Below are 23,418 nucleotides of genomic sequence, written 5' to 3'. Positions count from 1 at the left end.
ATAATACTGTAGTAACCTAAATAATGTTGATGATTGACTTGAACCAACCACCTTTGATGTCTAGTCTAAACTTAATTACTCAGAAAAATTCTTCTTCTTTTGTATATTACTTGGTTCATAGAAATATTATATATCTCTATGCTTGGTTTGAATGTATGTTTGTTTGCATGAATGTCCACAACAAATTTATCGTTTTGAAGTTGTTTAATTGATTTATTGGTGACATCACAAAGGCTTATTAAAATCTTGTGCTATCTGCAACCTCCATATAGGTTGAAATATTAAATACTGTAGCACAACCTCTGTTACCACTCTATGCATTTTGCCAAGAATTTCACTGAGTTTCTAACAACTTTTAATCTTCATATCATGTACTTTGAAAATAGGACTCAATAAATCATTTATATTTGACTTTATAAGAAATCAATGATAAACCAAATATTCCATATAAATATGTTTCTGCTGCAAACAAAAATTAAATAAATGGTGTAAATTTTCTTGGCAGTAAAAACTGGACAAATTAGCTAGTGAATTCTCAACGTAAAAAAAGAAAACAACAAGTCTTTTTTGCCTTATTAATTACTGTATATTTTAAAGAAAATTAAAGCTATCATTATTATCATTAAACATCAGCTGATGATAGGAAAATCTACACAAAATAATAAATAAAACTACTAAATGTTAGATATAAAATGTTACAGCTGTAATATTCATATTGTAGCCATAATTATATAGACAAGTTTCATTGAGAAAATGATTTGCTTTGTCATATAGAGATTACAAAATGGCATGAGTTCGGAATTAACTGACGACCTTTAGGTCAGGGCATGTGGGTTGCTAAACATTCATTGTGAAGTCGCTTTGCTAAATCCATATCTAGATTAGCTTTTTCATATATAGTATCAACAATGTGTTTTAAACAGAATAACTGTTTAAAATGTATACTTTTTAGCAGCATTGGAATTGACACTATTATAATCAATAATAATTACTTGAGGTACAGTATTTGCATAGCCTATAAAATGAATGCTTGGTTTTTCAAATGAAATAAATAAATTAATTGTTCTTTAAAGAACCTAGTACATCTTTCGAGATGAGTAGGGGGTTGTCCCGGTGTACTAGTTCATATAGCCACTGCTGTCGACAGAAGAAATAGCGACGTAGTTGGCAGCACTGACATCGTATGACTTTTAGGGGAGAAGCATGTTACGTATTGAAAAGTGTAAGTCTACAGCGCATTGAGATGACATGTGGGACAACATTGTGGAATGTGCTATTTACATTAACATCATAAACATTACATACATAGTAAAACTATACAATCATTGAATCTTCAAATCGAACAAAGTGTCCCCCTCTGAAAGAAGGATATTAATCTAACTGTATTACAAATTTGACAAACAACAATGGACTGTGATGACTAATAGTGTTATAATCATGTTTAAGTAAAAAGGATTTTATAAATATACTATAGAATATCGATTTTTGTTAAAGTTGAATTCATCTTCGCAAAGAATCATCCATTAAAATAAATTGCGTGGCAGAAAAGACCCATACTAAGATTCAGTGGAGCCTGTGTCTAATTGCTAAAAATAGTAGGCTGCTGTGAGGTTACGGACCAATGAATTCTGGCATGCTATTAAAGGTTCACAGAAAGTACCAAGAAATTGTTACACAGTGTGTTAATGTACTGTTAACTTGCCACTGTTTAAAGTCACTGAAATATTTTATTTCCCCCTTTCCTCACAAACCTCCCCCATCTCTCCTCCCCACCACATCAACCAATAATAGGAAAGATGAAGGTGTAATTATTTTATTTTTTGTTTTTATTTGGTTTTTGTATAAATCAACAGTCAAATTCTGTGGTCTATGAAACTTTGTAGCATAAAATTAAACAAAGAAAGTGAGAAAAAAATATACAAAGATAATCAATCAACAATGCTTAAAAATAAAATGATTTTCATTTATTAGTAATTATCTAAATCAATAATTGATGTGGACTTAGAAATAGAAACTTTTTGAGGTTCTACTGTATTTATAGTATTGTGAATAAATTTAATTACATCAAAACTAATGTTTATAAACTATCCATTGTTAAGCTAGACTGTACTTTCGTTTAGTGAAAATTAACATATAATAATATTGCCCAAAGTACTTAGGAATATATAAGTACTTTGGAATATATTATATGAATAATAGAAATTCAATTAGATTAATGTTTATGAAATTTTCATTGTTGCTAGAACCAGTTTTAATTTTAATTTATTGAAAATTAACATATTGATACTAATTACTATTCTCTCGATTACTTAGGAATATTTTATATGAATATCAAAAGAACGTCAATAACATAATGTTTATGAAATGTTCATTGTTGAACTAGGACCAGTACTTTTCATTTTCATTGATAGAAATATTAATATTCATCTGATTGAGTTGTTTATGAATTCATCTGTTCATATGATTAAAGAATTTTTTTTTTTCATCAATGGAAATACAATATTCTCACAAAAGTAGTTATTAAATGTTTATGAATTTATCTGTTATATCAATATCAAGGACAGGCAGTACTTTTTTTCATAAATGGAATTGGCATTTAAACTTTTATTTGCTAGTTACATTTGTATGATAATAAAGGACACATTTTTATGTACTTTATGTACCTCCCTGCAATAATAATGTTTTGTCATTTTTGTATATTTTATTCAATATAATTTTCACCATTTTTTAAAAAGTTGCTTAAGATTAAGACTTTACACTATTAGTTCTGTATTAATCTTTAGTTGTTGTGTTTGTAACCTAAATTAAATTATTTATATTATATATGAAGATAATTATTATAATTTTCTTATTATTCATTTTTATTATTAGATTTAATCATAATCATTTAGCCTATTTATAATTAAAGTACTACTGTATGATAACCTATAATGCAAAAACATAAACTAACTACCACATAACAAGCAACACATTATTATTAATTTTAAAACATCACAATTTATTCTATTTTTAATCTATGAATCATAGGCTACATTATTAAATCTTGGTTTGTATCCTAAATGACGACAATCTAGTTGGAATTCCTATGGTTTAACTTCTAGGCTAATTTCCTAAACTTCTCCACAGGTTCTTGTGTCTACACTTATCGTAGATATTTTATCAGTGGGCGGTCCAATGACTCCGGCACACTTCATGCCTAAAAATATAGTAATCGTTTTAATCATTTTAATTATATACAATATCATCTTTACTTTAAAAGTTGATAATTAGAAGACTGCCAAGGACGGATACAGGATATTGAAATAGGGCGGAGGAAGGGGGAAGTAGGGGGGCTAAAAAATGTAAAATTGTGCTTACAGTAGCTCAACCTAATGTCCTATATTTTGCATTGTAATTTCCGAATGAGGGGGTGTGGAGGGGAAAGCGCCTAGATAATTAAAAGATGACAAAGATATCTTTAATATTTCAAATACCATGATTCATCTTAGCTTATAATATTTGGTTTATTTTGTAGTTGTGTACTGTGAATGTTAACCTACCCATTTCTTATAGTACAATACTGTACCTCAATGCTTTTGTTATTTAGAATATTTAAAATGTTACATCAATATATATGTACTTGAAAACAAACAACAATTCAGACAAAATAATGGATAGGTTGTTTACTGTGTAAACAAGAGCTACTGGTTTGTTTGATTCTTCTCATCAAATAACAAAGTTTGAGAATACTAATGGTTTAAAAACAGAAATGTAATTCAGTCTTCCCTGGGTACTGTAGTATCACTACCCATATTATCTACTTTATGAAGTAAATAGTATACAAGATGTATGCTGAAATCACAAATAAATTAATAACAAAGTTGAAAATAATCTGAAAAATTACGATTACGAAAATGTTCTTTCTTTTTGTCTTTGACAGGATTTGAACACTTTTCAAATCAATTAGATAGATTTATATGTGCTATAGTTAAATATGTTTTTTTTTTTAATTAAGGTAGAAACGAAGAGACAGGCACAGATATTTTGGTTTGGATTTTTGGTTCTAAGCCTAGACTAGAGGCTTTCTTAAATCATGCATAACAAACAAATGGTCTCCCAATATTTTTCTACAGGTCTCCTGACCGTTAACAATAATCTTTTTCTACATGTTTGCTTTACTTTGATCCTTAACAAAAATCATGCAAACGACTATCTCATTAGTCATTTTAGATATTAACTAGGTAGAGACAACTATTACAACAGATGATGAATTTATAATAAGCTAAATTAGGTTGCTCTTAGTTACGACATGTAACGCAGCGCATGTTCCAATGAAAGCACACATGACATTCGTTGTCAATCAATACAGTGACAAAAGTTCAGTACAATCAGGGGATAAATACTTTAGTTTTTCCTTATAATTGTAAAGTTAGGCTATGTTATTAACATCGAGTGAGGATTACTGTAGGATGAGTGCCACGAAAGAATGTAAACTTCAACGTACTTCAGTCTGCTGCATAACTTTATTTGAAATTAGTAAAAAAAAATAATTTATTTTATTACTGTATACCGAACTTCACTGTTAAAACCCGATGCGCTCAGTCAGTCAAAATGCTATGGGCAACATTATAACATTTTATTTGCTGCCAAAAAAACTGGGGGTAATTTATTATAGTTTATAATATTCGCAGAAACAGGCCCCACTGTAGGGAGAAAGAATGACTGAAATTTGATTTAATACTATATTCTAAATAAGTTTTTTCAAAAAGTTTATGAATTTATATATAATAAAGGACAATTGAGCCAATAACAATCAATATGCATAAAATATTCTTACAACTAAGTTTCTTACTAAGAATTAATTTGTTTATAACACAACAATTTAATAAATAAAATATTACATTGTTATATTATAATGTGTAAATGATTGTTATTTTCTAAAATTTAAATGCATTTTGTCCAAAACGACTGAAAGATATACGAAACAATAGAAATAGGACAGACATATTATTTTATGCCCGAGGCTTGTATTGTTGAGCAAAAGAGTGGTTTATAAAGAGCAAGATGTTCTCATTGGTGTCAAAAGACTGCTGTTGACCTCTACCATACTGGTGTATTTATTACTATATTTCGAGGAGTGAAGGGGTGGGGGGGGGGGGGGGGCCGGTGTAATGCATATGCATGCTAATGTCGGACTGTTCAATTAATTAGCATTGCCTTTCCCCATACTCAATACCATAATAGACGTTTAGTTGCCCAGCAAAAGTGAAGTTCATGAAAAAGTTTTCTTTGATTTTCGACTGATTTAATACTTCATTTACTATACTAATTTTAAAAGCGGATGCTAATCGATTCTATTGTATTAATAAATATGATCAAAAACACGTTTTATGAACAATAATTATGTTAAGTGACCTGGAAAAATACCTAAGCAACAACTCTCACATGGCTAGGCTAAGAACCTGACACTCTTCTCAAGTTCTGGTGGTAACGGGCTTAAAACGGTATCCGCTTACCTGACATGATGATGATGGTCGTGAAAATCCAAACAAAATGTCCAATAAATTGTCGGTACATGATAATCTCTTGGTAAAACAGAGTACCTGTTAGGATGTTTATGAAGAATGCAGTCCACACAGCATCTAACGATTTAAATCGTGCGTAAAAATCTAACAATTTCCGTTGTTCATTCGATCGTAAGTACTGCTACCACAAACTAAACTTGTTTACAATCTTCTGTTGTTCAACTACTGTTCGAGCGAAAGAAAATGATATAGAGGGCGCACGTGCGTTAATTAAAAATTTCTCACTTATCATGTAGCTTAAAATACTTATATTAAAAGATAAGATTTAGATTGAAAGTTTTTTACATGCATATAAATTAAATAAGAAAAAGTCACTAAATACACAATGTATTGATACATTTAATAAAAAATTATTAAATTTGGATTCTAAAAGTGCATTTATTTACAACCACTGATTCAAATGTAAATACCTAATATTTCTTAAATAAAACCGAACCAGATTACTTTGTACTATACTAAATATTTAAACAAATTAAACTTACAAACCGCCAACCCAGCTATTACTGATCTATTTTCAGTGTATTTTTAACAAACCATGAAAATGGTCCCAGAATTGCCACATTGTAAAGACCTTAAAATGTTTGACGTTTCTTTAGACAATTTTGTTGCCAGTGGTTTATATATTCTGGATCTCCCTTGAAACCCCATTAATTGTCTTTACTGATGGGAATGAGTCCATATTAAATCGACAATAAAACAATTAACCATTAGATAGATAATTGTAACCATCTTTACTGTACACTAGAATAATTATCTGTTGCAGTCATCTGAATGTTTCTTTTTAAACACATATGTATATGGTACACCTTTCTATCTATATATCGATATCTCAGGCCCTTGCTTATGTAGCTTTCCATTATTGTAATGAGAATACAATAATTATAAAAAACGAAAATCTGGAGACCGCAATTAGATGATGATTTGTTTCACTTTGTCCAACTGACTTTGGGAATATCATAATGTTCTGATAACTTGTCCAAATTTTGATTAAATTCCTGAAATAAAACAACAAATATTATAAATATTATTTTGTGGAAAAACTTATTTTTTTTTTTTTTTTTTTTTTTAGCCAAATTGCCAAGGATAACCACAAGTGAACTTAATCACTATCCTTCTCTTTCCTTACGTATTTCTTTTAAAAAAAGCAAAAATTACAATATAAATAAAATATTGCTACCTCAACTCTTTCTTTGTGTTTTTTCTGAGCTTTTTCTAAAATTCTCTGTGCTTTCTGTAAAAATATGTAAATCAAGTACAAAGTATAATATCCGTTTGGCAAAAAGAAGTAAAAACTTAATTTTGACATAAGCTAGTAGTATATTGGGATATTGAATCATGGACAAATTATTATTCAGATAATTCCTCCATGATTGAATGTAATAAAGTATGAATTTGAAATACAATAGATCTATATACTACTAAATGAATAAATGTTTATAAATGGCAGTGTTGAGACTGTGTAATCGAAGTGATGTTCTGAATAGGGAATAACTAACCCTTTTTTCTTGGACCCTATCAAAGGCAATTTCCGCTGGGGTTCTTTTGTCGCGTTTTACTTTGGTTGGGACGTCTTCCTGTGAATCTTGCGCAGTTGTTGGTACTTGTTGCTCTAGTTTCTTTAGCTTCTTACTTTTTTTCTTCTTTCTAAAAATATGACAAAGAAAATTGCTTTAAAAGTATGATTATTATTTATGAAAATTAACACTCTAAATTGATAATGCTTTGTAAGATTTGGTAGGTTAAATAGTAGCAGTAAATATTATTTATTATTATATCATAAGAACATTTTGTAGGCATTACACAAAACAACAGCTGCATGCTGAACTAAATTTTTAAACTTTTTTTTAGTTTAGTTTTTTTAGTTACCTACCTTACCTTTAGTGATGTTAAAGAGGCAGTGAGTTAAAACTCTTCTGTTAGTGTTTGTTATAATAATAAATTATATATGTCTGTCAAAAAGTTTTTTTTGAATGTGTTTACTGATGTCATGTTGTGCAAAGAACGGTACCCAAGAACAACAAAATTAGGTAGAGAGTTCCATAGATTCACAATTGATTTGGGACTTACTTCTTTATGACGTGATCTGAAACACCTTTTAGTTTAAGACTTCCTCCAGCACTTTGGTATGGATTTGACATTTTATTTTTTCTAGGCTAGCTAGCTAGGCTAAGAACCACCAATTCTCTAGAAAACTACCAGCACAAACGCCACAACACAAACAAAATTGCCATCTGAATTTGGTAGCCCCCTCTATAGTTCTAAAATGGCATAGCACTACCGTTGGTGGCGCGGTTGTCGGAAAATCGTTTTTTCGGCGAATTTCCCTCGCGCTAAGAAAATCGTGTTACTTACCCTGTTTAAATTGAAGTTTAGGAGGGCCTAGCCCCATTATAAAGGCTGCGTAATGGCTAGAGAGAATAGGTAAGTCTATTTGATATTACGACCGCAGCAATTATAACAAATTCCGCTTTTAAGTAGGCGCTTTATGCTAAGCTCCTCAGCTGGCCTGCGTCGATTGTCGGTAGCTGGGACACCGGTAGTCCTCACCTCATCTGCACACCCTCTCTAAGCTTTGGTGGTCGATTCGCTCTTTTGAGACAGCTGGTCATTCAAACCGATGTTATTCAATTTTTGCTAGACGCATGCAGCTTTTTATATTAGTTTATTATTACTGTTGTGATGTTTAATATAATTGTAAATATGAATTTCCCCACTCCCAATTTAAAGCGTGTAGTAGTCTGCTAACTCACTGATTTGGCACATTCGCTGTTCGTATCTTATATAAGCCATTTAACCATGATATTTTTGGTGTATGCTTTTTTAATCTTTCAGACAGTACCGTAAACGATCGCGGTCAGCCAGTAGTGAATCTGATTCAAACAAAAAGAGCAGCAGAAAACGTTCACGCTCTCGCAGTAAAGGTCGCTCAAGAAGTCGTGAAAGAGACAGAAAACGTTCCCGCAGTAGAGACAGGGAAAGAAATCGTGATCGGGGCAGAGACCGTGACAGATCTAGAAGATCTCGTTCTCGATCGTATGAAAGGCAACGTAGAAGGTGAGGTTATAAATATTTAAAAATTGTCATAAGATTTTGAATTTTTGATACATCAAATGGTACAGTATAATGTATATGTAGTACACATGGATTAAAGTCTATCTAATATAATAAATAATCTCATTTTGATTCTATTTTCAGCAGAAAAGCTAATTACTTCTTGTTGTTGATTGACAGATATCCACTCGTTGTACAACTTTACTTTTGTTTTTTTAGGAACTTACCGCAGACAACTTCTTTTTTCAGACGCTCAAGAAGTAAAGACAGAATTCGAAGAAGGAGATCAAGATCCAGAAGTAAAGATCGCTATCAAAGTAGTCGAAGTTATGACAGACGACGATCTAGGTCACCACGACGTGAACGACGATCGCGGAGTCGCAATAGAGATCGCGATAGAAGATCAGTGTCTCCCAACAAAGACAGAAATCGGAGCCGCAAGTCTCCCTCAAAGGGCAGAGATAAATCTCAGGAAAAGGATAAATCAACTAAGAAGGATGATCTAGTAAAAGAAGAGAGCTTTACGGTCAAGGAAGAAAAAGACGATGATAAAGGAATGATGTTGGTAAGTTGAGTAGACTTGTAAGTTTGACATTTTAGTGACCTTGTTTGACCTTTCAGTGACCTTGTGAAATTGTAAAATATTGGATTACATCATCTACATCATAAACACATTTTCCATGCTTACTTGGATAAAAGGACTTTGGCATTGCCTCATCTGAGCTATTCAAAAGTATGTTCTTTGAACACCCTTTGAAATGAATAGTTTTAACCACCTACTCACTCTAATTACCATTTTAGTGATGGGAGGATAGATGCAGTATTAACTTGTCATTAAATGTATACATTATTTAATTTTTGATTTTAAATTTTAATTGCCTTTTTTAGGAGCAAAAGCGATTGGAAGAGATTATCCAGAAGCGAAAAGAAAGGATAGAAAAATGGCGCTTTGAACAAAAGAAGTCTATAGATGTTAAAAAGGAGATTCTTAATATAATTCCATCATCCAAAAAGAAATGGAGTTTAGAGGATGATGCAGACGACGAGGAGGAAGATGAACAGGTACTGTAATACTTGGTTGGTTCTAGGAAATAAGAATTTTTTTGACGACCTATGACCTAACTAGGACAGGTCAATCAATGTGTTTGTATGACCTCATTATGTAAGCCTTCCAACAATAGAATCTGTAACCTTGTTGACAGCTACATAGAGATGTCATATTCACTTAAACATGAGATTCAACTTTATGATAATAGTACAATTTTTGTGTAGGAAACTGAAGAAAACAAAAACGAGAAGGAAGGAGAGAAAAGTATTAAAATAAAAGAAGAGAAAGAAGATGAGAAAGAAGTAAAGAAAGAAGAAAAAGATGATGACATCGATCCGTTGGATGCATTCATGCAAGGAGTCCAGGATGAAGTGAGAAAAATCACTAACACTGATCGTAGCCAGAAAGGTCTACCAGCTATGGAGGAGAAAGAAAATGTAAGTTATACAGGTCATTAAAATAGCCAGTATGGATGCAGTAACACTCCCCAATAAACAGAAAGGTCTCAGATGAAAGAGAAAGAAAATGTAAGTTATACAGGTCATTAAAATAGCCGGTATGGGCGCATTAACACTCCCCAATAAACAGAAAGGTCTCAGATGAAAGAGAAAGAAAATGTAAGTTATACAGGTCATTAAAATAGCCGGTATGGGCGCAATAACACTCCCCAATAAACAGAAAGGTCTCAGATGAAAGAGAAAGAAAATGTAAGTTAGACAGGTCATTAAAATAGCCAGTATGGGCGCAATAACACTCCCCAATAAACAGAAAGGTCTCAGATGAAAGAGAAAGAAAATGTAAGTTATACAGGTCATTAAATAGCCAGTATGGGCGCAATAACACTCCCCAATAAACAGAAAGGTCTACCAGCTATGAAGGAGAAAGAAAATGTAGGTTATACAGGTCATTAAAATAGCCAGTATGGGCGCATTAACACTCCCCAATAAACAGAAAGGTCTCAGATGAAAGAGAAATTGTCCAGATGTGTTTGGCAAAGATGGGCAGGAATTTTTCCCATCTTTATTTTAGGTTCCATATATGTGTAGGCTATGTAACATATTCTACCCTTATAAAGTAATCAGAATTCCTTGAATTCAATAATAAATATTATCTTTTTGAATCTTATTCTGTAAATTCATTTTTGTGTTATAGATGCCTCTTGGTACAGTCAGTATTGTAACTGGAGTTGCTAAAAAGTTACAAGCACCACAAACTTCTAAAATACTTAACAAAGGAGAGCTCATGATAAATGATCAAGATGCCATGGAGGTGAGTGAAAAGTTAATTTGACCTTTCACCTTAAAACAAATATTAATTTACTGTTGTGTATATCAAGGCCATAGTAAGAGGTTAAAAACAGACGAGGAAAAGATGCTTTAAATATAATTATTAATATAAAATATGACGATCTGTACTGGGGAATTGGGGTGGGTGGTAAAAATTGAATATTTCAGACGAGGTGAGCGCCTCGTCTGCCTCATGCTGGCTACGGCTCCTGTATATGTAGTTTATGTATTTAGTTACACCAAATTTTTGTGGATATTTTAGTATTCTTCAGAAGAGGAAGAAACAAGTTTAGCTGACACGATGAAGAATGCACTGGAACTTAAAAAGAAAAAGGAGTTAGCTGTGGTAGACCACACTACAATCGATTATCAACCATTCCGCAAGGATTTCTACATAGAGGTGCCTCAGTTGGCAAAGATGACACCAGAAGGTGGGTGAAACAAAATTGTAGATTAAAAAGTTATTTATTTATTATTTATACCCAATTAAATTTTTATGCTGAGAACAAATTCATACTACCCTTTTATCATTGTCACTACATGAATGAACATCTGATTTATGTATCTAAAGCTTTGTTCCCACACTAGCGACGCAACGTAAGAAAATGCCCTTCCAATAATTGTGTTTGCCCCCGCCTGCGTGAAATCAAACCTGCGATGTTTGCTACACTGTTGCGTCATCGGTTCCCACTTGTGATTACGCAATACAGCACTTTGCGTCGATACGTCATTGTGTTGAGTTGCGTTGTGTCGCTAGAGGGAACCAAGCTTTACTATGCTGATTGATTTGCTTGAATGATCATTAATGTGTGACAACCCATTTCCTGAGCTCTGATTGGGCAATTTTCTGCTCAAGGAACTTAAGGAAGATTTGTAGAAGGCGCAATGTCTATGTGCACTCACTTGTTAAAACCCAAGGGCCCCGGAGGTTGAGCAGCCCAATGCAACTCCCCGGTGTTGGAGAGCCCCTGAGTGCTCAACCTGGGACCTTTTCCCATGCGTTACGCCGTTGTTTGCCTAGTGGAAAACATTCTTTATGTTAGTTAATGAATTTGTATCATTTCACAGTGATGTATTGTCTTTCAATGTATCCACCCTTTAGCCAATTATGTCTCTCTCCATATCTAGAGTATTTCTAACACAATCAATTGTTTGGGGTGTTTTTTTCAGAGGTTGAAGCTCTACGTGAATCAATGGAATCAATCAAGGTACGTGGGAAGAATGTTCCAAAACCAATTAAAGAATGGGTCCAGTGCGGAGTCTCAAAGAAAATTCTTGATGTCTTAAAAAAGTATGTTATATTAATATTAATAATATTTGTTTTTTATAAAGCGGTTATTGCACAATGCTTCTAAGCGCTTCACATTATTATCCCAGTCTTTTGGACCAAACACGATGGAAACATACTCCCATAAAAATTCATATAAATTTGCAATAGAATATTTATTAAGGGATAACTTTGTAATATGTATGTCAATAATATATATATATATATGTAAATGTACATAGTAAATAGCAGTGAGAGTGTTATATGTATTTGTGTTTTATAAACAGGAACAAGTATGAGAAGCCAACACCGATCCAAGCTCAGGCCATTCCAAGTATTATGTCAGGGAGGGATTTGATAGGAATTGCTAAGACGGGCAGTGGGAAGACAATGGCTTTCCTCATCCCAATGATGAGGCACATCCTAGACCAGGATCCCTTAGAGGCAGATGAAGGCCCCATTTGTAAGTATGAACAGAGATCATTAGGGAGGTTTCGCAACCTTACGAAAACGGATACGTCACACATTTGTGAAACTTTTGAGCTGATCCCCAATTCATATTCGTAAAGCGTATTCGTGTTGACGAATATCACCAGTCATATTCGTAACTACAAAACGAGTATAGTTTTTGATCTATTTTTGCACATTCTGAATTTGAATCAGGAACGATTCATGATTATAATATAATTATAGATTTATTGAAAGTAATTTACTAAAGTAAAGTAAAGTCAATTTTGATAAATAGCAGTTTTTAAAGTCCTCACTCGCTTTGATGTTACGCTAGGCCTTAGGCAGCCAAGCACCAAGCAACACGTACACGCGCTTCGCTCAAATTTACCGCAGTCATATTTTGGACGGCGCCCTCAATATTTCGTTGCCATGCGAAACAGATTTATACTGGCTTACGAAAACGAATACGTGTGCGTGACGTATCCGTTTTCATTATCGTATTCGTAAGATTGCGAAACCTCTCTAATGTATAAATTGTCCAAATTCACTAATGACCATATACAGTGGATGCTGAGCTTATAAGCATGGTCAGATTGAAAATATTTGTCTAATGTACTGTCTTCCATTTTGTTTACTTGCTAATATCAATCAAAAAACATTGATGGTAAACGTGCAATTTGTTGGTTTTTTGTTTGTTTTTTATTTAGGCAAATTGCCAAGGATAACCACAAGCGAATTAATTCACTATCCTTCTTGGCAATCATATACACAAGTTCCTCTACATAAGCATAATAAGTATTATTACAAGTCTTTGGGAGTGGAGTTGTAAATCGTCATAATTTGATTTAGTTGAGTAAATCAGTGTTTTATAGCTTTCATATATGTATCTTATGTTGTTCAATGTTATGTTGTTACAGCAATGATTTTGACACCAACACGTGAGCTAGCCATGCAGATTTACAAAGAATGCAAAAAGTTTACCAAGTCACATGGTTTGAAAGCTGTCTGCGTCTATGGTGGTACTGGGATTAGTGAACAGATTGCTGAACTGAAACGTGGAGCTGAGATAATTGTATGCACTCCAGGTCGAATGATTGATATGTTGGCTGCTAATAATGGTATGGTAACTGTTATAACAGTGTATCCTTAGCATTTGATTTTTGTTAATTCGCATGCTGTTCAGTATTATTTCCATTGCACAGCATAAGTTCTATTTAATAGTTCTATTATAGCAGTGTTTTTTACATATAGAACATAAAGAATTTTATGCATAATAATGACACATTTTAAATTCTTAGCTTCCTAACCTTTTCACATTTTTGCCTTTCAATTTACATTTATATATTTATACTTTATTGAATTTTAACTATTGTAATATATTTTTTACCTGTTGCTTGTATTGTTAAGGGCCCCTCAAAATCAGCTTACGCTGGCTGGGTCACCCTCTTGAAATATTGTTGAATAAATAAATAAATATGTGTTACACAAGTTTGACACCCCAAAATAAATGAAAAGAGGTCAACGTTAGCCTTTTGACCCCCTTAAATCTATGCTCTGAAACCACTCTTAATTTGCTCACCTATAAATGCACATATCAAAACCACCAACTGGCATGGTAATTATGCACCATATTATTCCCCAAGAATCATCCTTAAGCCTCTGTAAACTTGTTTAATTCTAATATCATTTATTATTATTCATTTATTCTTATAGGTCGCGTTACAAATTTGCGAAGATGTACGTACCTAGTGTTAGATGAAGCTGATAGAATGTTTGATATGGGTTTTGAACCACAGGTATGTTTGTAATTTCAATAACCAATTGAAATATGGAATACTACCTGAAGAATGACCGTCAGGACAATGTAGTAGTTTTACTAGGGGCAGTTGTCCAGGGGGTAGTTGTCCAAGGTTTTTCGGGAGTGAATAATTTAAAATAAATTAAATTTGTAACATTTGGTAATTTAGGTAAACCAAGATAATCAAATATTAGTGACTAATCCAGTTAGTTAAGTTAAATATATAAACTAATGTACAGGTATGATATTTTTTCAGGTTATGAAAATTGTTGATAACATTCGGCCTGATCGTCAGACAGTCCTCTTTTCAGCAACATTTCCACGCCAAATGGAAGCGCTAGCTAGACGAATATTAACAAAACCTGTTGAGGTACAAGTTGGAGGGCGTAGTATCGTGTGCTCCGATGTTGAGCAACATCTGGTATGTCAAAATATATTTTTTAGATTTTCTAAATATTTTTGTCTTTCTCTCTATCTTTTGCCAATTTTATAAAGTGTTGGGTACAATGGTTACTCCAACTTCACAATTTCGTTGTAAATGAATATTGATTGTTACGGTGGCAGAACCCAGGATTTTGAAACAGGAGGAGGTGGAGTGGACTGGCTGGTAAGACACCCCCCCCCCCCCCCACTGCGCTGTAGATATCTATATCAAGATATTTAATAATTAAGCAAACTAAATCTAAACATACTGTAAGAGTAAAAGAAACAAACCCCAATATTTTTTTTAAAACTATATACCTTGTCAAGGCATTTCATTTCATTATTTATTTATTAGTTAAAAAACTGAAATTGGGGAGACCAGGGTCAACCTAAGTGAACTTAATCACTGTAGCTGAGCCTGATACATTATTATTTACAGATTATTCTTGAGGAAGAAGAACAGAAATTCCTGAAGTTATTAGAGCTCTTAGGTATCTATCAAGAGAAAGGCAGTGTACTCGTGTTTGTAGAAAGGCAGGAATCAGCCGACAGGCTGTTAAAAGATCTAATGAGGTCCTCGTACTCTTGTGTTTCACTACACGGCGGTATTGATCAGTACGATAGAGACTCTATTATCCAGGTATACTTAACTTCATAGTAGTTACATTATACAGACATGACTAATTGATTATCCTATTGTATCTAGGTAAATGTCATAATGAATGAATAATTTGGAGAGTATCATGGACAAATTCTTAATTCTTCATATGTTTTACACTAACCCTTAGTAGTATTTCTATTGTACAATTCCTTTATAAATTCAGATACTATATTCAAACAAGGTTCTTCACAGTAAATGAAGATGATGATGATTGATGTTGACATTAAATCTGTTGAATTATTGAAGTAATTCATTATTATAGCTTGGTTAGATTTTCTCCATTGTCTAGTAAAAACCATCCTAGGCTATCCAGTCTGCCTACCTTCTTCCCCAGTGACACAAAACTCAACATCCAGTTAGGTAAAAATACCATAGGTAGTAAGTTACTAAATTTAAGAGAAAAATAACAGTTGTTTATTTTTATGACATGGCATTCTACATTTAAATTTAAACGATTATTTAATTTTACTAAAAAAAATGATTATAATTTACTCAATTTGTTGTTTGTTTGTAAGGATTTTAAAGCAGGTAACGTTCGTCTGATGGTGGCGACATCAGTAGCTGCTAGAGGTCTAGATGTGAAGCAATTAATCCTAGTTGTCAATTATGACTGTCCAAACCATTATGAAGATTATGTTCACAGATGCGGGTAAGAAAAGAGCATGCTTTATTAAAAATTAATAAATTAAGATTTTTTTTTATTGTTTCACACAATACAATATACAATAACAGAACAAAAATTAATAAGTATAATTGTGTGAGGAGGACGCATTAAGCCAAGGCTTTAAGTTTGGTCCTCCAGATAAACAATCATTAATATTCAGTAGAACCTCTTCTTTGGGACACCCCTTATTAGGGGACGTTTCTATTATAGGGACACTTTTATTATGAAACAAACAAGGGGAAATATATGTTCTTAAACTACATGGCTAACCCCTATTCAGGGAATACCTTGTTGGGTGCCAATGGTGACCCCTTAATAGGGGTTTTACTGTATTCATTTCCGAATAAGGCCTTTAAAATGTTTTTCCAAAACACAGTGTTAATAATTATGAAGTTTTTCTAAAAAAAAATACTACTGGGCCAAAATCTAAAAGAAAGAAAATAAGGTTATGTAGAAATTCTTGTTTTAAAAAAAATGAAATTGTAGATATTTGTAGGTTTACAGAACACTGTACAGTTAATTTTACTTATTGATAACTTGTATACACTATTTGTGTTATAGGAGAACTGGTCGAGCTGGTAATAAAGGTTTTGCCTACACATTTATATCACCTGATCAATCCAAGTTTGCTGGTGATATCATCAAAGCATTTGAAGTCAGTGGCCAGAAGGTTCCTACTGAACTTAGTGATATCTGGAAACAATATGTTGAAGACCAGAAAGCAGTATGTAGAATTTGATCAAATTACCATATATGGTCAAATATAATCCCATGTTTCAGTATAATCCCATCACCACTCATCACATCTTAATTTTAGCTGTGCCCAATCCTTCAATCCATTGCTAATGCAATCTTGGTATGACCCCACTGCCTAATATCAGGTTAAATATTGACATACAGTAGGTAGTAGGTTATGGCACCAAGTCTAGGACCTAGGTCCAGTGTGTGCGATAGATTGCTTGGCCTTGTACCCACGGTGGACTAGCTTGGCAAACCTAGCTCCCGCTTTTGTAGGTAAAAAATACATGATAAGTTTAAAAAATAATTGATATTTAGAAGAGAAAATCTGTTCCTTTAAAGCTTGAATCTAAAGTTTCAAAATTAATTTATTGATCAATACAAATAAAATGGAGCAATTTAATTAATGTGGATTACATGTACTAGATGAATGTTCTAGTTTTATAAACCAATTTGTGTTTTCTTAATTAGAGTGGCAAAGAAATTCAAAAGAACAGTGGATTCAGTGGTAAAGGTTTTAAATTCGATGAAACTGAAAGGGAGCTTGCAAATGAGAAGAAGAAGTTACAGAAGGCTTCATACGGATTGCAAGATTCGGATGAAGAGGAACTTGGACTTGACGTAAGAACTACAATTATTAGTTTTAATGTTTTATACATGATTTGTCTTTCATTTTTATTTTTCAGTAACCTAAGGAGTTTTACCTGTTTTTGTTCTGCATGATTTAAGCTAACCAATCAATCATATAAATCTTAAATACACAATGTACATCCTTAGGCTGTTAGAAATTGTTTAAGAAATTTGTTAAGGCATGTGAGAAAGGATAAAACATCTTGGGAGATCAAAATTGTTAATGCAAAGTTAATTAAGTGTGAAGACGCTATTAAAATATTTAATACATTTTTCATTTTGTTTTTATAGATCGATGAGAAAATTGAAAAATTGTTTGAAGCTAAAAAACGGGTGAAAGACATTTCAGCAGCGGAGGCTGCAATGGGCATCTCAAAAACAGTTGCTACAGACTCAACGACGGGTGTAAGCACAGTCAATCAAGAAAAACTTGAAAAGGCTAAACGATTGGCAGAGAGGATTAATCGTAACTTAGAGGGCGATAGACACAATGTCGTACAGCAAGCAACACAAGCAGTGTTGAAAGGTGGAATTATCACTGCTCCTACAGTTTCGGTAAATTATTTTTTTCTTTTTTTTGTTTACATCTGAAAAAGGAACAAGTTGTAACCAGGTTTGTGTAGTGTGAAGGTACTTTTGTAGAGAATTTACAGTGGTCCCCTTGGGAGAAAAAAAAACACCAGTGAGAGGCCTGTTGTTGTGTGTTCTGAGATGTTCTGAGATTTTGCACATGTAATTTCCCTGGTATGTTACTGCATATATAGACCTACTTACCTTGGTATAAACTGACCAATCATAATTATATGCATAAGAATCAAATAGCACCCTAACTATACAAAAATACATTCTTCCAAGATTTGAGAATGTTTGTATGAAAGCGTATGATATCAAAATATGCTACAACTTGTTAAAAGTTGTAATATGCAGTGTGAAAATGGTACAAGAATACCAATTTGATAAAGTAAAGTAATAGTAGTAAAATACTAATTTGAAAGTGTGAATCTGTGTTTCAGGCTAAGACAATAGCAGAACAATTAGCAGAGAAACTAAATGCCAAGTTGAATTACACTCCCAAGATTGAGGAAGAGGTTGTAGAAGAACAGAAAGAAACATGTAAGAAGTATGAAGAGGAGTTACAGATAAATGACTTCCCACAGACAGCAAGGTGGAAAGTTACATCTAAGGTAAATTCAATTATTTGAAATTATTACTACTATTAATAAGACAACATATCACTTTATCTTAGACTTAAGCATGTTTTGTACAAGATTAATCGAACAAATTATATACAATTTGGGTAACCTTTGGTACCAACAAAAGTACTTTTTTTTTTTTAAATGGTGAACTTTAACACAAGCCTGTTCGTAAAAATGATTAAACTTAATGCTCAATGGAAAAATAACTGAAAGTCCTCGATGGATTATTAGCATAATTCTGTTTATTAAAATAAAAAACTAAACAATTTCAGTCACATAACATAAAATAAAGTAAAATATAAAATCATAATGTTTTTATGAATATTGTTTAAAATAATTTTTGTTATTTAGGAAAATTTGGCACAAATCCAAGATTACAGTGATGCAGGAATCACGATTCGAGGAACGTTTATTCCTCCTGGAAAAGAACCGAAAGAGGGAGAACGAAAACTGTACCTTGCGATTGAAAGTAAGATTTTAAATATTATATTTTGTAATATTTCTAGTTTAAATTATTATTATATATTACAAGTGTGCTTGTTCTTTAAATAAATCCTTACAAATACTCTGCATAGTTTTGCTCATTATAATAATAATAATATCCTGGATTTATATAGCGCCGAATATTGTAAAAACTCTAAGCGCTGAACATTATTACCCCAGTCATTTTTTTGGATCAAACACCATAATGCAGCTAGTAATCAGCACAAAGTTGTGTCTTGATCTAACAGGGTACCCATTTATACACCTGGGTGGAGAGTGGCAAACGTAAGTAAAGTATCTTGCCTACGGATACAAGCAATCGTCCTCATATCTTACAAGAGAGCTTATTTAACTATCTTCTCTTTTTACTAATATTAGTATACATATATTAATTATGCTGTGTAGAGGTGCCAAAGACATACAACATATTTCCTCCATTTAAGCTTATTTTAACACATTGACTGCCAAGGCATTTTCCGTAATTTCTGTCCCAGTGCCAAGTCCCGTTTACATATTAAATTACAGTTTGAAAGTGTAACAACTGGTCACAGACTATCATGATGTCATTCAAAATACGATGGCGGGAAAAACCGTTGAGACGTATAAATACGTCACTGGCAATGGTCCAACAATTTTATTGACTTTGCCAGGAACGTAAATATACGTCGGGGATTTTCCGCGCTAAAATCGGTCAAACTGTTCATATACGTCATTGTCCACGCTCATACGTCATTGTCCACGTGCATTATTATTTTTATTTACTATTAGCGCAATTTATGACATGTTTGAGATGATTATATTGAGTGTGAGGGCGCCATCGTATCAACCATATTCAATGCATGAGGGAATAAACACAAACAAACATATGACATTTATTTTTAGATTATCGTTTACGTACATCATTCATAAACTGCCATGCGATAATTCCTGTTCCAATCACCACTGCCAGCGATTCTACATACAATACAAAAGTGCTACGATTTTGACGTAGTATTACGTCTTGGCAAGTAGCGACACGCAATTTTTGACGTATAAATACGCCGTGGCAGTGAACGTGTTAATGCCTTCCACCCAAACTACTTAACACATACAAGTAAATTATCTGCTTTTGAAACAGAATGATTTTAAAACATTAATTAATTTTTCTCGTAGGTATATCAGAGTTGGCCGTACAGAAAGCAAAGGCAGAAATTATACGACTTATTAAGGATGAGCTTATTCGTTTGGTAAGTAAACACTTTTTCAAATCAAGCGGTCATATAGTAAATACATCAATATTAAAATATATATATTATTATATTAATATTATTATACATATATATGTTTGCATCCTCTCAAATATCGTATTTCATGTTTATTTGATATAAAAGTAGCAAACAATGTTTACGTGACCGAGTTTGATTTTAAAATGTCAGAATATTCTGGCATGTATTCAATAAAACTAGTTTTTTAGGTGTATTAATTTCAATTTATTCCACTTAAAAAAAATGTCAGGAATTACATAGTTTGTTTTGATTGCAACTAAATAACAATTTTTGTACATTTACTTTTTCATTTTCAGCAAAATTCATATCAACCAACAAATAAAGGTCGTTACAAGGTTATTTGAGGTCGTCTACCATGTCAGCTACATATTATTCCTGTCTGTATTCTTGTCACCAAAATCATGATTTTTGTAACTGTTTATCAACACCATCTATGACATTGCTGTAGAGTGACATGAACAAATGACATTTGACATTTAATGACTTGTAGAATAACCAGCCCATATGCACCATGTCATAGGTCGCATTTGGTGTAGGTCAGTGTATTGGTGATATGCATTACAACACTAAGGTCCCACTATAATTAGTCTTTTTATTAAACATTGTCACATTGAAGGCTGTGACATGTGCTCTAATGATTCCAGAAGCCAGCTGAAATTACTATGAGCTGCAATACCCTTTGAAAGTTGATATGTAGTTCATTACAATTTAGAAACTACCCCCATTTCTGAATTTACAATGCCTACTATACTAATCCCAGTGGTATCTTAGATTTCATCATTAATAGTTAATTATGCTAATTAATAATACAGCTGCGAATAATAAGCGACTTCGATAACTCCAGAAGGAGCCATATTTAAAAGGTAAATCGGGACAAAAAATTTCATCTAGGCAAGCGCGATGATGTAACTTTCTCGCCTAGATGGAACTTTTTGTCCCGATTGACCTTTTAAATATGGCACCCTCTGGAGTTATCGAAGTCACTTATTGAAATATTAGAAATTTTTAAAGATATTTGAATACAATTAAAGGGTTAGGTGGGAAGGGGATAGGGTTGATATTATAACTGTCTAAGAAAATAATAAATTAATTATTAAATCACAGTGATCAACATTAACAGTGGGATTCTCTGAGTATCATTTTTTTTTAATTGGGGGAAAAAAGATATAATTTGGGATGAAAATAATTTATAAGTATTTAATGAAGTAGAGATTGGTGATGAAATAATTATATTGAAATCCTCTTTTTATGTCGCATCAAAACTTATTTTGTTGTAATAATAGTTAATACTTATTATGATCACCTTTTTAGAAATCTTTTCTATAGTCTAGAAATATTTTAAGTAAATGCAGTTTTATAAACATCAACAGAACATACAGTACAATACAAACCATTGATTCATAGAATTTAAAAAATGTCTTGAAAATAGTGCGTTTCATTATAATACATGATGTGTGTGTGGACATAATAAGTGTGTACATTTTTGTACACTTGTTGCGATAATTTTATCAATTTTTACTGTCATTTTGAAAGTAATATTAAATAAGATTGACAATAACTTTGTACATGATTGTTCGAGTGTTTTTATTTATACATTGTGGTTTGTTTGTTTATTTTTTATTTGTTGCTCATTCATCAAATAAAATATCACATATGTTTACCCATCTTTCTCTTGACAAGAGTAAACTTAACGTTTTGTCAGAAGTGAAAGATTAGTTATCCTTAGTTTTAGGGGTTTTTTACGCAAAAACACTAAAAATATATCTTAAGCTAGTTTGACAAAAAAAAAAGTGTGATGTGTCCAAATATGCTAGTGATATACCAAAATGTGATAGTGATATGACAACATCATGTCGAGTGGGCACATCATTTTTTTGTCACATAAAGTTTGATAGTGTAGACAGAGCTTGATACATATTTATTGTGCAGCGTTATTCAATTACCCGTCCTCAACAAATAAGATACTTTGTAATTTCGTCAGTGATAGGCTCTTCGCTATTAGAAGTGAAATTAAATAAATAATAAATAATGCCAAAAAACTTGTATTAACCATTTGATTTTTTTAAATAGCAACAGGAATAAAATCAGAAATATTTCTTATAAAAAAAACGCCGTTTTATTCATTTAAAGTCTGTGTAAACAAATATATTCATTCCTGTTATTCATGATTCATTAGGTGTATATGAACTTTGCTTAATGTTATAGAAATGATTGATTAAGTACTGTGGTCGGATACATTACAGAGTGCACGTGTGGTTCACTTAATGTGAATCAATTCAATCATAGGACATAAAACACATAGAATGTAAAGTATGTATCTCACGACTGAATGAAATATATCAAGTCATTTAATTTACCCCAACTGATGTTTGTTCATACAGTTGAATGAAAAATATGATTGGAATTTATTTCGTAATTGTAATCCCGACTTTCAATTAAAACGTTTATTGTTGTTTTATGCAGTTTATTATCATCAACTGGTCTACATATACTAGAAACTAAAGCTTTGCTATTGTGGACTTCTGCAAACGTCTGCAGTTTGCCGAAGTTTGTAGGTATACACTACTGTAGCAAACTTTGTAAAAATATTCTTGACAAAACAATGTTGTTATGGCAAATAAAATTAAATATTATAAACTTCTAAATCTGTGTAAAAATGAAAGAAAAGTTTGTAATCGCCAGTTTATATATTGTCCAGAAGAGAAATAAAAAACATTTCTTCAAAACAAATTTTTCTTTCTTTCTTTTTTAATTATATAAATATTACATTAAATTGAACAGGACAGATGTTTAAAATAAAATACCTCTATTTATTTTGTTATTGTATGTTAGTTTATACATTTATTTTAGACAGCGGTACAAATTATTCTATATTACATTTATAAAAATACAAG

The 23,418-nt window shown here is 32.3% G+C and overlaps 3 protein-coding genes across 4 annotated transcripts in view; 1 reads left to right on the top strand and 2 right to left on the bottom strand.

Moving 5' to 3' along the window:
• The window catches only part of LOC144845682 (inactive tyrosine-protein kinase transmembrane receptor ROR1-like), a 56,879-nt gene extending 51,118 nt beyond the window's left edge, over positions 1-5,761 (bottom strand). Inside the window, exon 1 of the mRNA XM_078703109.1 lies at positions 5,496-5,761. Coding sequence (XP_078559235.1) covers positions 5,496-5,556 — 61 coding nt within the window. The 5' untranslated portion in view covers positions 5,557-5,761. The remainder of the gene's footprint in view (positions 1-5,495) is intronic.
• Positions 5,762-5,883: 122 nt separating this feature from the next.
• On the bottom strand, positions 5,884-7,792 carry LOC144844471 (protein FAM32A-like). The gene is made up of 4 exons (XM_078701408.1): positions 7,632-7,792; positions 7,061-7,208; positions 6,742-6,795; positions 5,884-6,559 (listed from the first exon to the last, which is right to left on the bottom strand). Exons 1-4 carry the CDS (start codon positions 7,700-7,702, stop codon positions 6,491-6,493), a joined length of 342 nt encoding a protein of 113 aa, XP_078557534.1. The 5' UTR covers positions 7,703-7,792; the 3' UTR covers positions 5,884-6,490.
• Positions 7,793-7,849: 57 nt separating this feature from the next.
• On the top strand, positions 7,850-22,089 carry LOC144844425 (putative ATP-dependent RNA helicase DDX46). 2 transcript variants are annotated; one of them, XM_078701327.1, is made up of 21 exons: positions 7,850-7,985; positions 8,397-8,618; positions 8,865-9,180; positions 9,504-9,677; positions 9,888-10,100; positions 10,816-10,932; positions 11,212-11,380; positions 12,120-12,240; positions 12,504-12,679; positions 13,584-13,784; positions 14,380-14,462; positions 14,721-14,885; positions 15,327-15,527; positions 16,064-16,197; positions 16,774-16,936; positions 17,422-17,571; positions 17,872-18,135; positions 18,594-18,764; positions 19,128-19,245; positions 20,412-20,485; positions 20,821-22,089. In XM_078701327.1, exons 1-21 carry the CDS (start codon positions 7,969-7,971, stop codon positions 20,866-20,868), a joined length of 3,297 nt encoding a protein of 1,098 aa, XP_078557453.1. In that variant the 5' UTR covers positions 7,850-7,968; the 3' UTR covers positions 20,869-22,089. The 2 variants fall into 2 exon arrangements, with proteins under 2 accessions (XP_078557453.1, XP_078557452.1); XM_078701326.1 differs by having other exon boundaries at positions 8,835-9,180.
• Positions 22,090-23,418: the final 1,329 nt, after the last annotated feature.

This window comes from Antedon bifida, chromosome 6 (genome assembly GCF_963402885.1).
Source record: "Antedon bifida chromosome 6, ecAntBifi1.1, whole genome shotgun sequence".
In the NCBI taxonomy this organism is placed as follows: Eukaryota; Metazoa; Echinodermata; class Crinoidea; order Comatulida; family Antedonidae; genus Antedon; species Antedon bifida.
Note: the sequence above shows the minus strand (reverse complement) of the source record. Positions and strands in the feature narration are given on the sequence as shown.